The following is an 18913-nucleotide window of genomic DNA, read 5'->3' as shown; positions in this document are numbered from 1 at the left end:
CACCTCCTTCTCATTCCTTCTGCCTTTATTTGGCCATCTTTCTCTCGCCCTGTCTCCTCTCTTTCCATCCCTCTCCCCCCTCTCTCTCTCCCTCCATTTTCTCTGTCTCTCCCTCCCTCCCGCCTCTCTATTTTCTCTCTCTCTCTCCACACCTCGCTCTCTACCCCTCCCTCCCGGTTCACGTCCCTCTCCTGTCCCTCCCTTCCCATCAGTCTGACGGCTCCTCCCAGATCGAGTGCCAGGCGCTGGTGGTTTCGATTGGAGGCGGCGTCGGGGGGAACGTCAGTGACGACTCGGACAAGGGGACCCCCAAACGTCTCCACGTCTCCAACATCCCCTTCCGCTTCCGAGACCCCGATCTACGGCAGATGTTCGGGGTGAGACAGACAGACAGACAGACAGACAGACAGACAGACAGACAGACAGCAGACAGACAGACAGACAGTCAAGCCTGTGTCTCCACTCACCTTCACATCCACACACAGGTGTAGCACTCGCTCAGATTATAGGGTTAAAACGGCTCATTGTCAAAATGACGTAGAGGTGCCCTCTAGTGAAAACCATACATACATTTTTGAGACTGCAAAATTTGCTTGACTTGTGAGTGCTTTCAGAAAAACCTTGGTTTTCTGAAAGCACTCATGAGTAAAGCAAAGCTTGCAGTTTCAGAAATTGAGCCACAAAGCCACGAATCACAATCAAAATGGGGGAGGTGTGCGCCAGGGAAATCACATGTTACTCCTGTTTTGCCTTCATGACCAACGATTTGCTTGTAGGCGGAGGGTTGTTTGAACAGTTTCAACGTGCCTGGTGGTGAGGTCAACGGACTGGATGCTTTTAATAGGCGCACGATTGCAAGCTTGTCTAATTGGACTGCACCATTTTATTTTTGAGAGGAATGCCCCTTTTTTGTGGTGCAGTGAAAAGTGCAGAGGCAGGGAAGACATGGTGTAGGAAAAGAACAACAGTGTTGGATCGTTGCCATTTCCTTTTGACTGTACAAGACTGACACCTTGTGGTGAGATACGATATAGCATGTGCTCGCTTGGAACTTATTTACTTTCTTTTGTCTTCACAGCAACATGGGAAAATCCTTGATGTTGAGATCATTTTCAACGAGAGGGGATCCAAGGTAGGAAGCGTTTACAATACTCCCAATTTATATTGTAAACAGTATATTTATCTGTAAAATATATCAAATTCCAAATAAAATGTGCATCACTGCAAAAGTCAGACCTTATCTTTTTGGTTATTTTCAACCTCATTCCACTCTCCCTTCTCTTCCCCCGTTTCCATCTTTCTTCAATGCCCAGGGCTTTGGGTTTGTCACGTTCGAGACGAGCATCGATGCGGAGAGGGCCAGAGAGAAGCTTCACGGCACTCTGGTGGAGGGACGTAAGATCGAGGTAATTCACCATCCTCACCTTCTAAAAACGGTGGCCATTTTCCTCTGTTTCCCTCCATGTTCAACAGTGAGAATGGGAGCCGGTTTGTTCCGGTTGGTTCTGGCTGAGAGAAGGCTCCACGGCGGCTGTATGTGTTTTGAGTCTAACCCCTCCGCCGGCTTCACTACTGCATGGTGCAGTGGTACCACACACAGATGTCTGGTTGGATGCCACTCCTTGTTGATGTTTATATTCATGTTGTTTTTGTTGTTTTTGTTGTTGTGGGCTGTCCATTGCACCTTGATCTTCAGCTCCGTGGGTCTGGTTTGCAAAGCATGCTGGGTGGTGTGGCTACACAATGGGCATGGCCAATCAGAAGGCACGGTTGCCAGCGGTATCTGCTTATGTCACAGCATGTAGGATCTTTTTTTTTCTTTCTTCTGCACCCTTTCCATCACCAGCATCACCACTTCTTCCATGATCATGTTGAGTGGCCATTTTGGTTCATGGTTGTGTTCATGGTTGATGGGCAATATTAGCCTCTTTCTTATTTTCTTCTGACAAACCATGCTTGCCGGCGTTTGTGAAGAGGCTCTTTTGCATGGATGGTTCATAAGATGTAGGCCAGATGTTGTCTTGGGTTTAGCTCTTTCAATTAATACTAAGAAAATACTTAATACTAAGAATTTTCCTTTGGCTAGACCTGTATGCTTGATGTGTTCAGGGACCGAGTGCATGACGAGTGTCTCCAGGGGACAGGTTTGTGAATGAGACTGCCCTGGAAGTGTGCCAAAATGTGTGATTTTTTCTGTCTTTAAAAAAAAAGTATGCTTATTAATAGAGTGTGTTAATTTTGGGCGTGTTATATGGATGGATAAACATTTTTATTATTCACACACGTACACTTAAATCACTTGCATCCTCCTCTCCCAAAAAGAACACAAAACTTGATGGACCTGCATTTTGTTGTGTTGTTTCTTTCTCCACGTTGTCCGCATGACCTCAGACTACAAACTACAACTGGCCTTGAAAATAAAACACTCCACGCTTTGCCATTGGCTAATAAAACACTCCACACTGCTTTGCCATTGGCTAATGGCTCTTGATTTGGAATCGTGCTGTTTTTCTTTCTTTTCTTTCTTTCTTTACCTGTTTTGCTCCTTGGCTCCTGCATGGTCTCGGATGTTCTCTGTCTGCGTGGTGGGCGTGGCACACGTGTGCAGGTGGATCCTTGTGGAGGGAGGAAGAGAGAGAGTGAAGGCGATGCTGATGGTTGTTGTCTCCCTCTCCTTTCTTTTCAGTTCTGCTCCATCTCTCTCTATCTCCATTCTTTCTCTCCATGCCAGTCTGTTTGTCTGTCTGTCTGTCTTGTCTCTCCCCCTGTTTGTCTCTCCCTCATGCACCCGCATCTGTGGAAGCACCCGGGCGTGTCTGTCTATCTCTTCTCTCTCTTCTCATCTCCCTGTCCTCTCATATACTCCCTATAGAATATTCGGAGGGGTTAATGTTTGACGTTTTAAATGATTTGACTATAATCTTAAGGTAATGACGGATAGTGTCTCCTCTCAAAGTTAGACTCCCTTTTTAAATGTATTGACATTTTCTGTCTCCTTCTGTTTGTTCTTTTACTCGCTCTCCCCATGTGATTCTGTATGAAGTGGTTTTTAAACTGTAGAGGCGAGGTTGTTGTTAAATGGCCGTTACTCGTATGTGACCTTTGACACGTGACCCCCCCACACCACTTCCTCTCTGCCTCAGGGTGGGGGTTGCTTTTCATTACCTCGTTTTTATTTATTTATAGTTTGTTTGATTTTGTTTTTTTTTGTTTATCTTTTTTTTTGTTATATATATTTTCTCTATTTCCCTGATGATTTTTGTATGTTGTTGTTGTTGTTGTCAGTCTCCACGGTAACCGCTCGCGTGTCCTCACGCCGTTTCCACAGCAATGGTAAGTTGTGTACACATGGCATCATCTTTGAATGACCCCTTCCCCACCCCACCCCATCCGCCCCAAATAAGATACAAATGCATCCAACACACAAATTAAGGACTCCTTGACTGTAGGGGGCTTGATTGATTGAAAGGATCTGATTGGCTAATCCTGTGATTGATTGGGGAGGTGGCGAATGAGACGTTGATTACGAGATTAGCCATTGACCGCATGGCATTATTATTATTATTATTATGGCCACTTCTATAACTGAATGTACAGCATCTATCTTACTACCACTTCTTATGCACTCATCCCAATCACCTCTCTAACTGCATTAAGCATATAATTCCAAAGCTGAATCCTGCATGGTTGACTCTTTCTCGTCATCTGTATGACGTCATATTAGTACTATGTCATCTCTCTGTGTTATGTATTCATTGGTAGCTGCATTTCTACACTGTAGTGGGATGGCATGCTAGAGCATGAGTGCTATGTTAGCTTCCTAGAGAGGGCTTATAGCTTTGTCTTTCTGTAGTGTTGCAGGATGGTGATATTTCTACCACTCTCTCCAGACTCTAGACCAGAGACAAGCGTCTGAACTTTCAAAAGTACAAACAACTATATGGACCGTCGTTTAAGTAGCAGTACGTGTCTCAAAGATGATTCATCATGCTGCACTTAAGATCTCATGCACTCTAATATTCTGAACATACTTCTTAGTCTTTGGAGAGCAAAGCAGGACACTTATTGTGAAAATAGCCACATCTATCAACTTTAGGATTTGCACAATTAGCTCAAATATGGGCGGACTTTCTTCTTTTGATTTGAAGAGGTGTCCTTGTTTTGGTTATGGATGGTGTGTTAGTGGTTGTGTGCTTCCATAGGTCTTTATAGCATCAGGCACTGATCTGGAATGTCTGGCAGTGTTTCACAGCTGTGGTTTGATTTTTTTTTTTTTTTGAGGAATGATGTTTGCATCCCCCATCCATCTCTGTTCATCTCTCGACTCTTCTCTCCCTTTCTCTCTCTCTTCATTCTTACTCATTCATCCATCTCTCCATTCCTCCTCATGTATAATGAGATCAGCGGCAGGCAGATGGTCAGATGTATTCTGTGTGATTGTCCTGCATCTTGATGTTCATTTTTGTTTGTTCATTGGCCAAATTGCACATGTGGATAGATTGTTCTCTCTCTCTCTCTCTCTCTCTCTCTCTCTCTCTCTCTCTCTCTCTCTCTCTCTCTCTCTCTCTCTCTCTCTCTCTCTCTCTCTCTCTCTCTCCATCATGTATGTGTTCCCCTTGTCTTTTTATGTGGACTGGCTCTTTCCTCCTGCATCCCTCTCTCTTTTGGTCTCGTTTTCTTTCTCTCTCTCTTCTCTCCCCCTCTTTCTGTATGACGTGTATTTGATTGGGAGGGCTGCAAACCGGTTTTGATCGGTTCTCTTTCGCTGCATCTGATGCTTGCTGATTGGCTAGTTTTTGCTCACCTCTGGTCATGCGATGCGCTCCTGATTGGCTGTGTGTAATTTGTGAACTCTTTCGATTGATGTTTTTTGCATCGTGTTCAACTTGATGATGAATCTCGCTGCTTTACTTCACCCTCTTCTTTTCCCTCTTTTTTTTTTGAAGGTAGCAAATGGTCTTGGATTTATTTTTTGAATGCCTTCGATCTGAAATGTTTTTATAATTTTTTGTTTGTTTTGTTTGTTTGTTTGTTTGTTGTTTTTGTTCTGTGTGTCAATGGTTAAATTGTATGCGTGCAAAAACTGCCTGACTACTCATCACTGGGATCTTCGTTTTTTTTCCAGTGTCTTTCTCCTTCAAAAGAAGAGCGCATGCATTAAATACCAAATACCATTACCCACTCGTCAGTACGATGAACCACTTCAGTAGACACCCACAGATTGTTTTCAAATTGCTTTGACACATCAGTTATGTCACAGATGTTCATAAAAAAACAAGAGTTGATTATGTACAGTATATACATTGCCTAGTTAGTCTAAAGGAATGCGCCAACCTTTTGGGAAATGCACTTTCTCCTGAGTCAGCCAAGAAGATAGATACCAAGTTCCTCTCTGTGCGCTCAGTAGAAAGCTATCCGACTGTAAACTATTCTAGCTTAACACAAATGAATGGAAGTGGATATGGATCAGCTTCCATTAATTTGTGCTAAGCTAAGATAGCTTGCAAGGCAGATCGTTTTCTACTGAACGCACAGAAAGGAAATTGGTATCTATCTTCTTGGCTGACTGGAAAAGACTAAGTGCATTTCCCATAAAGTTGGCATGTTCCTTGGGAACATATGACACAAACGGATAATTATGTTATCTGTATATGTCTGTATTGTGTGGATTCGGTTAAGATTTGCTTAAGGTGTCTCATACATGGGAAGCATCTGGTATATACTGCCGGTACATGGTTATCCGTTGATTGTATTGAGCTTACCATTCTGTGGTACCTAGGTCAACAATGCCACAGCCAGGGTGATGACGAACAAGAAGATGACCACCCCGTACTCTAACGGAGAAGGGTTGGCCACGATACCCTACGCTAATGCATTATGTACGTAGCGCTTTTCTCATTTATAACCATTTCTAATCACATGCCATTTCACGCTCTAGTGAATATTAAAGCTCCAATCTGTAATCTAAATGTAAACAAAGGGGGAGCACCACCAGCAAAAACAACAACATGATGTTTGAATTCTCTGGATACAAGGACTAATGCTAAACAATATGTATATGGACTATTCATATTTGGCGTCTGTGTTTGTGGTAATGTTCACAAACATTGAAATAAAACACTATATTACTATAATACACTAAAAAGCTTATTTTCTTCCAAAGAATGTATACAAATATACCCTTGATATACCCTAATTTAGGTTTTGGGGGGAAAGTATATTTTTTGCTTAGCTTGTTTGTTGATGCTAAACTGGGAATTGGATTTTGTTCTGTTACCTACAGCTGGATGGAAGTTGAGTCCAATGGTTGGAGGCATGTACAGCCCAGAGCTCTATACAGGTAGGACACACGCCTGCTTTCACACTCACACTGGATACCTGTAGACCAGAGTTACGTGATAATTCTTATTTATTTCATTTTTCACAAAAATAAAATGGATGTGCATCATGTGCTGACGTCACAGCGAGTACTATTACCATATCCGTAATGTTTGTCTGCACAAGTTGTGTGTGTCTGCCAGCAGAGACTAGAGTCGGCTTGAAAGGTGGAGGTTCTACCACATACTGAGTGGAGCAGGAGGGCATTTATCCTACCATTTACTGATGTTAAAGCTGAACCTTTAACATCTGCAGTCCACATGCTGGTTGAAGTTACTGTAGACCACTGAGGAGATGGTCAGTTATTCTCTAGTTTTAAAAACCTTAGACCACAGAGGAGATGGTCAGTTATTCTCTAGTTTTAAAAACCTTAGACCACAGAGGAGATGGTCAGTTATCCTCTAGTTTTAAAAACCTTAGACCACAGAGGAGATGGTCAGTTATTCTCTAGTTTTAAAAACCTTAGACCACAGAGGAGATGGTCAGTTATCCTCTAGTTTTAAAAACCTTAGACCACAGAGGAGATGGTCAGTTATTCTCTAGTTTTAAAAACCTTAGACCACAGAGGAGATGGTCAGTTATTCTCTAGTTTGTAAAACCTTCTGTCAGCGTTGGGATGAATCCACTTTGAATTAAATAAATTAAAATAACCTAAATGTATGTATTTTTTCTGCTGATGCAGGAACATCCATTCCCATTTACAATAATCAATATTCACCACAATCAATACTACAACCTTTCAATACCAAATGTTTCTGATAGTCTCTGTCTCTCTCTCTCTGTCTCTCTGTCTCTCTGTCTCTCTCTCTCTCTCTCTCTCTCTCTCTCTCTCTCTCTCTCTCTCTCTCTCTCTCTCTCTCTCTCTCTCTCTCTCAGTCCCAGGGTTTCCATATCCTGCTGCAGCTGTCTCCACTGCAGCGACCTTTCGGGGTGCTCACCTCCGGGGTCGAGGCCGGCCGGTGTACAGTGCTATCAGGGCAGCTATGCCTCAGCAAGCCATCCCCACCTACCCTGGGTAAGTTCACACACACACACACACACACACACACACACACACACACACACACACACACACACACACACACACACACACACACACACACACACACACACACACACACACACACACACACCTCTCTCTTTCTCTCATACACAAACACACAGACAAGAAAACAAATACAAACAAATATCCTACATTCATTTAAATGCATGTCTTCACTTATAATATAAAAGGAGTACTGGAGAATTGTGCATGCTGTGTGAGTTAATACATGTTTTTATTGAATTAATGTCATTGATTGTGAGCTTAACTGAAATACCATCTCCCTGTACCTCCAAAAAGTGTAATGAAAAGCTTTAACGGATACACTATTAGAAACTAATTTGGTGCTCTAGTGTTACAATTACAATGTATGTTTGTTACTGGCAGAGGAAATAAAATGACTACGAGCATGTTCTAGACTAGAGCACGTTCTGTCTAAATGTTTAATGTGAGCGATTTGCAGTGTCAAATTTCCCTCGGGATAATAAAAGTATTTCTATTCTATTCTAAACACTATATATATATATGACCAATGAGGTGGTATTTTGCATTGCATGTTGCACGGTGTGTATTAATCTCTTTGGCACCCTTCTCCTCCCATCCCTCAACCCTCCACCCTGCCCTTCCCTTCAACCACCACACGGTGGCGTATCGCTCCCCTTTTCTTTCTTTTTTTCTTCCTTCCCACCTCCCACTTCCCACCACCTCCCTTCTTTCTCCCTCCGTTTTTCCTTTTCTTTCCACTTTCTCTCTCTCTCTCTCTCTCTCTCTCTCTCTCTCTCTCTCTCTCAGTGTGATGGCCTATCAGGATGGCTTTTATGGTGCAGCTGATCTCTATGTAAGTATACCACTCTCTCCCCGTATAGCTCTCTCTCCCTCCTCTTCTCTCTCTCACTCATTCCCTCCCTTTTTCCCTCCTGTCTGCAAGTGTTTTTCAAGTGTGTGATGGCGTGTTGGCGCACGGAACAAACCCATAGAGCCGCCTAGTCGTGGGCGTTTCAGTAAACCTTCACGCCAGAAAGACCCTCGACATTCGTTCTCCATAAACAAACAAATCAAGGATGGCAATAAATTTTTTTCACAAATTAATTCCGATTATTACTTTTCGCATACACATACAGAATGGCATTGTTTGCTCCAGATGGGCATAGGTATGTGCACGACATTTGGAATTAGGAGCACTCAAAACAGCCTAGCTGCACAGACACTTTGATCAAACGTCTCTGCATTCATGAATGGACCGCTCTATGCATGGTTTGTATCCGTGTGCAAGCGTGTACCGATGTGATTTGTGAATGTGTTTGCTGGTGTGTGTGTGTGTGTGTGTGTGTGTGTGTGTGTGTGTGTGTGTGTGTGTATGTATGTATGTATGTATGTATGTATGTATGTATGTATGTATGTATGTGTGACCAGGTTGACAATAGCTGTTTCTGTTCTCTCTGTAGACTAGTGTTTCAGGACATTAGTGGCAGATTGGCCCAGGTAGGGTTGACTCCCTCTGTGAGAGCTTAGTGTGCATCCTCTTCCTCCTCCTCCTCCTCCTCGTCTCACAATGACTGTGCTGCTAGACATTGTTTTTGACCATCTGAGATTGAAATGCCTTCTCTGTATTTTCTCTTACTAACTCACTGGAATCTGACATGGGCGGAGTTGCGGAAGGGGGAGAGAAAAAAAAACGGGAAAAAAAAACCTGCATAAAAACCAGATTGAACAAATATTCAATATGGAAATTCTATTTTACGAAAATGTCTGCAGTGGAGTGAGTTGGAGCTTTGCGGTGGAAATTAAATAAAGGGGTGCTTGAGAAACAGTGAGCCAGTGAAGGAAATAGTGTCCCCATGAGTCAAATATTCCATTTTGTTTATTTAATTAAATTGTATATAATTTTCTACAATGACTGCGTTGATAAATTATTTAGTGAGATTATAAAACAATATCGCAAACAACAATACAACAAAATAGGGGGCATGACGGAGAACAAACAAAAATGTTATAAATAAATAAAATACCATATCATACCATTATTTACAGGTCAACTAAATGTGCCAATACAGTCCTCAACATCTTAGACACACATACCAAGTGGAACTGCAGGGATATGTAACTAACATAACAACATGAGAAAAGAAAGGGGTTCATTTTGGCCAATCGTAATGTGGGCGTGGAAACCCCAAATAATGCATTCGATCTGTGTACAAGTTATTTCCGAAAGTGTTATTAAAGTCTTTCAGGGAACATGTGATGCATGGTTTGCAGGAGACTGGTTACACCTCACACAGTTAGATATGTGTAGATTTAGTCTTGCTTTGCTCTAATAGGCCATATGAGTTTACATTGGATGAAACTGTGACAAGTGCAAAAAGAAGAGGCGTAAACCCTTTCAAGTGCCTCTTCCAATAGTTCATCCAATTTTTCCTCACCCAGTTCTTCCTCCCATGAGAATTCAGGTGAAGTCAGTTATGGTCTCCACATAGTAAACACTTAAAGCCATTCCCCTCCATTGGTTTAGACTGTTGCTTCAGCCAGGAGAATGTAATCATCTTATTGGCTTATCAAGAGAAGGGCTCTTAATACATGCATCTGGTTTGTATCACCCACATCTTCAGGTGGTAATCCTATTATGAAGTTGGTTGGGTCAAGGGGTAAATCTAGCCCCACCCATGATTTATTTTCATTTCCTTTTGTATATTTAGCCAATATTTTGATACTTTTGGGCAATCCCAAAATATATGTGTGGTCTCCGATCAAGCCACAGGTTAGAAACATAGCTGAATTTTGATATGGTGAGAGGTGTTCTGAGATCACATCTTGACCTTCCATTCAAACTCCCTCCATGCTGCACTATTAGTTAATTCGTTAATTATAGCTCATTTATGTCCATTTCGACATGTTTTCTTCGTCTGAAATGATAGTGTTCATCTACAATTCCCATTTCTCTGTAATGTCCATACTATTGGTTCCTCTTTTAGTTGTTTATAGATGTGTGATATGACCTTCCTTTTGACCAAATCGTCTACCCTACAGTTGACATATCTGCACAACGAGTTCAGTCTTAATACATATCTGCACAACGAGTTCAGTCTTTGTAAAGTTAGTAACGTTCGCTCATTGTGCAAATAAATACCTATTTGTGTCACAGTTTGGCCCAATGTAAGAGGGGCCTGATATAAAAAATAAAATAAAAAAAACTGCTACACAGGGTCTCATGCTCAACATGTCTTGTCAGACTGACCTGATAGATTAAAACAAACAAAGTAAATATTTATACATTTCTGGTGTTAAACGAACACACAGACATTATGGGATATGCGCTTACCGTCTTCTCCATAGTCAGACAAGAAGATGGATACCAATTTCCTCTGTGCGTTCAGTAGAAAGCTATCCGGCTGCAAGCTAGCCTAGCTTAGCACAATAGAATGAAAGTGGATAGCTTTCTATTGAACGTATAGAAAGGAAATTAGTATCTTATCTTCTTGTCTGACTCTGGAGAAGACGGTAATCACATTTCCCATAATGTTGGCGTGTTCCTTTTAATGGGATAGGAGACATGGCAGACCTTTTAGTAAATTGGGAAATAATCTCAAAATGTATTTTAAAAGGGAAGTGGCCAAGTTAAAAACAGGGTATAGGCCTACCTACCCCATACCTAACTTAACTTAATACCAGGACTCTTTGACAAACTGGGGTTCTCCGGTCACCGGTTTATTTTCACCATGAATACCATTTCAGATGTCATGGTTTACATATGATATATTATGGCTGATCTGGCACGTTGAAAAACTGAAGACAGTAAGGCTTGGGGGCATTGTAATAAAACATAATGCAGGACAGTCCATTAATATTTATGTACTTCCAGTGGTCAATTCATACCCCTTCCCGGAATCTCCCTGTACCTATTTCACCTGTGGCATGCTAACTGAATCAGTGTCGGCATGCTGACATACTTACAAGCCTTACACCCCCCCCCCCCCCCCCAATCCACCCCCTGCCCCCACATTCCCTCCCCTTCTCCCCTCTCCTCCCTCCTGTATACTCCCTTCTTTCACAACATTCCCTTCCCCTCCTTCCATTCCCCTCTTCCCCTGTCCTTCCATCAACAACATCTGAAAGTCATTCCGTTCTTGTTTTGGTTCGCCCCTTCCTCTCCATTGGAGTTCCCCCACCATGATGAAGCAATTCACACCCGTGTCTTATCTGCTTTCTATCACCCACATCCTTCACATCTCTCCCTCCGTACCCTTCCTTTCCTGGTCCACATCTTCTGCTCCTTCCTTCCTTCCTTCCTTCCTTCCTTCCTTCCTTCCTTCCTTCCTTCCTTCCTTCCTTCCTTCCTTCCTTCCTTCCTTCCTTCCTTCCTTTCTTCCTTCCTTCCTTCCTTCCTTCCTTCCTTCCTTCCTTCCTTCCTTCCTTCCTTCCTTCCTTCCTTCCTCCCTCCCTCCCTCCCTCCTATACCTCCTTCCCTCCTTCCCATAGCAGCAAGTGTGCGTCCCTGAATGCGGGGCCTTGGCGGCCATGAATGATGTCATAGGGTAGAATGCAGTGGGGGGGGGGGTGATCCGTAGGGATGTTTGGCCTTTAATACACCGTGTTCATTCTGAGTTTGGGAATGCATGCTGTTGTCTGTCAGTGATTGGTCGCTGGCCATGCGAGTGTGTGTGTCCCTCCTTTAATCGGATTGGCTGACTATATTTCTTTCCCTTACACCTGTAGTACGTGTCTTGTCTGTTCATCAGCTGTCCATCAAACATAAATAATGACACAATCATCTTGCCACCCCTCCCCTCCCCCCCTCTTTAACTGTGTGTTTTTGATAGGGGAATGGGGGGGCTCCAGCTATGGTTATGAACACTATATTCCCCCCCCCCCCCCCCATGTCTCTGTAGGTCTCTCTTCCTCCATGTCAATCAAGTCCACTAACTTAATTGGGGAACGATAGCATACGTGTACCTTTTTGGACCACAGTGCATTATAACAGGCAAAGTACAGCAGGATCTTTAAAAAGAACGATTCCAGTCCAGCTGTGTTTGTCATGGAAGGAGAGATCCACACAGAGCCTGAGCGACATCCCTTGTGAATGCTGTACTGCACCAGATTAGCCTGTGTTGTTGCTGACAGCCTGCTTGTTAATCTCTAGCTCTCTCTCCTCTGCGGAGTCTCTCACTGTAACCCTTTAGATTCACTACCAGTCTGACTTCTATGGGGGGGGGGGGGGGGGGGGGTGCTGTTGGTATGAGGGACAGGATCCATGTTACTGACAACAATTCTCTCTCTCTTCCTCCTCCTCTTCCTCCCCTCAACATATCCCACTGTTGTATCTCTCTCCTCCTACATCCTCCTTTCTTCTCTCTCTCTCTCTCTCTCTCTCTCTCTCTCTCTCTCTCTCTCTCTCTCTCTCTCTCTCTCTCTCTCTCTCTCTCTCCCTCCACATCTCTCTCTTTCTCTCTCACCTCCACCTCTCTCTCTCCTCCACCCCCCCTCTCTCTCTCTCTCTCCATCAGGGTGGCTATGCAGCATATCGTTACGCCCAGCCGACCGCCGTAGCGGCTCCCTCTGCGGCGGCAGCAGCTGCAGCAGCAGCTTACAGTGACAGGTGAGTGGGCAGAGCAGGGCGCCTCACAGGACGCCTCACAGGACGCCTCACAGGCCCGCGGATGCGCTCCGGTGGGCCGGGTAGAGAACAGCACTCCACACACAGACGTCTACAGTATGAGACAGATGTCCAGAGTTTGCGCGGATGATGTCGGATGAGACAAAAAAAGAATAAACATTATGGATCATCAAAAGCTCAATCATGATCGCGGGGCATGGCGTCACGTCGCACACCTTATGCACAAACGGAACATTCCGTCTTCCTTAATATTTATTAGTAGAAATGATGATATCATAAAGAAAGATTTGTTCAACTCGCCCCGTGACGAATAGGGAAAAGGTTGGCCGTTATTCACGTTGGGGATGAGTTTGGACCTCATCCCTTTCCTCCAGGGTGCCCTTTTGATCAGATTGTTTAGTGTTTGTCCTGTGCTAATTAGCATCACGGTGGATGTTTTACTTGACATACTGATGTGTTCTCCCCGTAGCTATGGAAGGGTGTACACCGCAGACCCCTACCACGCCGGGCTCCACGCCGCCCTGAACCCGGCTACAGCTGCTGCCTACGGTGTTGGAGCCATGGTGAGTTCCTACATAGAGCATGGTGTGAATAGGCCTCCCATTCAGATTCAGATTCAGATGACTTTATTCACCATATTGTATACACAAATGGAACGTGATATGACATTTCAGTGCATAACTTTTTTTCACAAATAAGAACAACATAATAATAAATAATAATAAAGTGCAAAACAGGACAGAACAGTGAGACAACGATAAGACAATAAAGTGCAGTGGTTGGGGACATGTATACAGTGCCGCACAAAGTTCAAAGTCCAAAAGTCCAGCCCTAGCAAGCTCGCCATAGAGGGTGTGGGGGGGGGGGGGGTGGAGCTGGGGGACACCTGACTCGTTTACCAGGCGAGCTGCTGACGGGAAGAAGCTGAGTATATGACGCATTCAAAGCATTGTCACCTGTAGAGCCGGATTGCGATGGTATTGTGATATTGTTATAGCAGCCACATATTAACTGAAAATCCTCTCAAAATGAGATCTTAAGTATTTGAGGGGAGTTTCGGTTCGATATCACACTTTACATTATCAATGCGATAAACAGCAACTGGATTACTTATGTTTTTTTTATTTATTTAATTTTGTTTATTATCTTTTTCCCCCTCCTTTTTTCCGATTTTTCTCCCATCCCACTGTTAGTCGTTATGCCAATTCCCAACCCCCTTCCTGGTTGTTGCGCACTCCCCCCTACTGTTGGTCCGGGAGGCCGGAGACTGTCACATGCTATCCTCCGACGCATGTGCAGCCAGCCGGCAGCCAGCCTGGCAGCGCAGATTCTCACCGGGAGAGTGTAACGTGTGGAAGGTCACACTACCTCCCTCCAGATCCTACCCTCGCTGTGCAGGCGCCCCGACCGAACTGTAGGGGTCGCTGTCCACAACGCCCAGGACCCACCCATCAGCTTTCCCACCCCTAACACTGCCAATTGTGTTAGTATGAACGACCAGCCAAGCTGATAGCAACGCCGAGAGGTGGATTCGAACCCAGCATCTCCAGCGTTGATGGCGAGCGCCTTGCCCACTACACCACATAGCCGCCCCCTGGATTACTTATGTTGTGATTTTATTTTTATAGTCAAGTTAGACCGCGCTCACAAGTTCTCACACTGGGTGCTGCAATCCCATAAAGTTCAGTATATCAAAAAGCAGGGTAGCCGGACCAGCACTCTCAGTTTCAATGTTTTTAATGGCAGCCTGAATGGATAGCAGACATGTTTCGGACAATGTCCAATGTCCGGACATTGTCCGAAACATGTCTGCTATCCATTCAGACTGCCATTAAAAACATTGAAACTGAGAGTGCTGGTCCGGCTACCCTGCTTTTTGATATACTGTGATTTTATTTTTATACATGAACAGATATTGTGAGATATAGATATGGGACAGCATTCCAGATGATGAATTTCTTTCGCGATATGAATGATTTGACCTCATTACCATTTGTCCTCTTCTCTTCCCCAGGCCGCACTGTACAGGGGAGGCTACAGTAGATTTGCCCCATACTAAAGACACTACATTTCCAAGGAGCTCCTCTTTCTTCCATTGAAACACTCTGAAAGAGCTCCCTCTGTTGCCCTGGAGGTGGACTGCAGCCTGTTTTTTCGGAGTATAGAGTCTACTGCAACCGAGATATTTCAGATCCCACCCCAGAGCAGTTCTACTTTTTCTTATATACGCTTCTACAAAATAAAGGAATGCTGTTTTAAAGACTGATGGATGGCCTCAATATAGAAAAAAAAAAATACTGATAAAAAAGAAAAGAAAAAAAAACGGCCACCTAATCTACTGCACGGCTGTATTATAGTCCCCATCCCTGTTATTTCCTCAACACTCAGCAGCACAAGACACGGAATGGAGCTCAGACGTTCTTCCACAGCCTGCAACCTGTGCATGGATAACTAACATTGAAACAGCCCCTCACCCATGTAAAAGAGCGAGCAGAGTGCAACAGTATGTGACTTGCGCACGCGCAAGATACAAAGAAAACGGAGGGAGATGAGTAATGGAGGAACTGTGACTTTCTTTCTGTCAACAACACTAATGGCCAGGGAGGGAGGAGGAAAGGTGTATCAAAATGGCACCAAAAGCGTGTTTTTTTTGGACCAGAATGACCAGTCACTACCTGTTAAATGGGGGAAAACATCCACTGGAGGATTTTATAGTTTCCTCTTGGATGGGTAGAGGATAGAGAGAGGGGGACGGGAGATCCTGCGTTCATGGTAGTGAACTCGCTGCGTTCTGAGAGAGAGTGAGGCTGTGAAGTTTGGTGGCTTGGAAAGATGGTGCAATGAATCATAACTAGAAATTACTCCAGAAAACCGAAGGAGGGAGGGTTATCATAGCTGTACCTTACCTCAAGTTTTCATAGTCTGTGGAAATGGTGAACCTTTAATCTTAAATTATTACAATATGCAAAGAAATTAGTTTAGAGGAAAAAAAAGTTACCAAATTATTATTATTATTATTATTATTATTATTATTATTATTATTATTATTATTATTATTATTATTATTATTATTATGATGAACATCTTATATTACCATCATTTTATTTGACCCAACTATATACAGCATTCACGTTGCTGTTTTTTGGGGGTCTTTTAGTGCACAGACATCTTAGCTAAAGGCTGTTTCCAGGGGCAGGGTGAACCTTGAGGTTATGATTGCGACTACTTGCCACCATTCTGTAATGTAGTTTCACATCGCCGTCCTGCTCCTTTGACATGCACAACATTTTACTACACTCCACTGTCACCAAACCGACACCACTGAACACTACAAACGCTGCAACACTGCACTGTACACCGCCAATGTTTAATTGCTTAGTTGAGATAGGCTTAGATACAATCATACCGACACCCATTAAATCATTACCAGAACCCTTGGGTTAAAGTATTCTTCATAGTTCCTTTTTAGCATTTAATGTAGAGATTTATTTGGATTACCCCACCTGCTCTGTCTTTTATAGAGCAAGCAAAACCTTAAAATGAGTCTTCCTGAAAAGAATTAAGTTGGTAATTATAGTTGAGATGATCATGCTATCAACAATTATTGAATGAGAGCGATTCCATCAATTATGAGTCGATAGAAAAATATTTAAATGCAAAATACCATACTATTGTGCATATTTCTATATCCTTATACTCGTCCGAATGTGGTTGTTTTTGCCTTTTTTTGTTTTTGTTTTGGTTCCAAAGATTTGTAGAAAGCACATTTTTCTGCTTGTGTATAAATATATTATCTTTGTTATTGTGGTTATTATTATCATGATTCTTGATAATCCTATTGCTGTCTTTTTGTTACTTTATTTCATGTTCTATTTTTCTATCTGTACAAGTTGCCGGTCCTTCTATATAGTAAGGTGCAAGTTTGATTTCATTCTTTCCGTTTTAAATCCTGTTCCGAGACAGAGGGGATACCCTAGGAGTAGCTCCACAACACTACCAAGATCAGTCTCTCATGTCAATCCACCTATCAAATATATTTTCTTGATCCTCCAAGCAACAGTTGTGATTGGAGCATCAACAAAAGAGGGCAGGGTTGGTCCAGGTTTTATTTTAATAACATTTTCTTTTGTTAAAAAAAATAATAATAAGGTTTTGTTAAGGTGATCAGGTATCCTAGCACAAGATTAAGTCGTATTTCATCCCGGAGAGGCTATAGGTTTGAATACATTAAAGTAAAACTTTTATCAAATTTACAAATAACTAAATTATTTAATTGAAGCATTTGAGCATAGACCCTATGGAAAAAGGTACATCTTCATAGGATGGAGAACCCTGTGACACAATGTAGAAAGTGTCCCACCCGTTGGCGCCGGCGGTGGTAGAGGTGGGGTGGAGAGAGTGCAGAATGACAGGGAACTGAGGTGACGGCAGAGCAGACAAAACATGGTGACTAGTAAATGCAGGGTAGAGAGTATGATGGTTGGCTCCTGTAAAAGCATGGGAATCTCAACCTTATCCTGAGTTAATAATGCCTGAGGAAAAACGTGTGTGTATGAGAGATAGGGGGAGGAAGAGAGAAAAGTAGTCTTCCTGGTTGGAACTTTTAATATAACTTCATTTCAACATTTATAGGAATGGCCGAAAGCGGTTTTGGCCACGTAATTTCTTCATGTCCAAAGTTTACAGTTGACTAGGCCTTTTTTAGAATGAATGACTAGGCCTATGGCACTTCTCAAGGGTTGAAGCCTCTCACTTTTTTTTATGGATTTTTTTTTTTATCTCCATGCATTTCAATGCTGAAATCTCAGTTTGGCCCATGTGGTCACATTGTTAGAAGCATATTAATGTTGTAGATTTACAGTAAAATGGCTGAAAGTGTTGTCACTTGTACAACAGTAAATATTTCAACATAGTTGATAAAGACAATGTTTTTGTGGGGCATGAACTAACTACCAAGAAAACAATGATGAAAATGCTGCAATGTCATTTTTCCCCCTTTAATTTCGTTTTTTATTAATCTGTGTGCTTGCTGCCTATATGTTTACCACTTCTCACAAATCAGAGACAGTTAAAAAGGTCAACATTTTTGTTTTCAGTTTTTTTGTTTTTGCTGGTAAATGTGCTGCTGGGTTTTGTCGAATTCATTAGTCTACTTTCTTTGACTTTGTAATAAATCTATATTACTATAGAATGTGCTTTGAAACAAGAAACATTTAGAAAATCTAGCCAAAGATGCTGAAATCCCTCCAATTTCTGGTTCTCATCTTGAGAAGTGCTACGCAAAATATACAAAGATGGACAACTTATTGAGCCACTGAAGGCATGGATAACCAGCATGAGCGATACTTGTAAAAGTTAGAAAATTGTTTTGCATGATATTGTGTCTTTCAGATTCAACTTTTGAGCAGCACCCAGTTGCATTCTTCTTTACCACTGAACCCCAATGAGAATCATAGGCAGCTAGCCATTTTATGCTAACTCTAGGAGGCTAGCTAACATTATGAAGAGCACAGTGCTGTTTGTCCAAGAAACATGCTGACAGACAAAATGGCCACCCCAAGGAAAATGGGGTAGATTCAGTTTCCTGTCATGGTTTTCTTGTCATTGTATTATATTAGCTACGTGGTCGTTCTTCATAGTCGCTATGGTTTCCAATGACTAATTCTCCCCCCTGTCATGTCTGTATCTCTTGACTGCCATTATGTTATTTTGTTATTGAATGTCCATATAAAAACTTTTATATAAAAATGTTTTGTTGTGATTAAGAGTTGTTTGTTTTCATTTGGGCATTCCATTTGATTTGACTCAAATTTACTTGTCATTTTTCATTCACCTATAGTGCCAGTAGCCTAAATCAAAGTGACTTATTTATCTTCAAACATTAA

The 18913-nt window shown here is 42.6% G+C and overlaps 1 protein-coding gene across 1 annotated transcript; it reads left to right on the top strand.

Annotated features, from left to right (window-relative positions):
- The first annotated feature begins 244 nt into the window (after positions 1-244).
- Positions 245-18789, top strand: LOC311232300 (RNA binding protein fox-1 homolog 2-like). The gene is made up of 10 exons (XM_084319051.1): positions 245-377; positions 1079-1132; positions 1314-1406; positions 5780-5879; positions 6284-6340; positions 7255-7393; positions 8213-8258; positions 12919-13010; positions 13498-13591; positions 15043-18789. The coding sequence occupies exons 1-10, from the start codon at positions 369-371 to the stop codon at positions 15085-15087; spliced, it is 729 nt and encodes a 242-aa protein (XP_084175177.1). The 5' UTR covers positions 245-368; the 3' UTR covers positions 15088-18789.
- Positions 18790-18913: the final 124 nt, after the last annotated feature.

This window comes from Notolepis coatsorum, assembly GCF_963971535.1.
Source record: "Notolepis coatsorum genome assembly, chromosome: 7".
Taxonomy (NCBI): domain Eukaryota; kingdom Metazoa; phylum Chordata; class Actinopteri; order Aulopiformes; family Paralepididae; genus Notolepis; species Notolepis coatsorum.
Note: the sequence above shows the minus strand (reverse complement) of the source record. Positions and strands in the feature narration are given on the sequence as shown.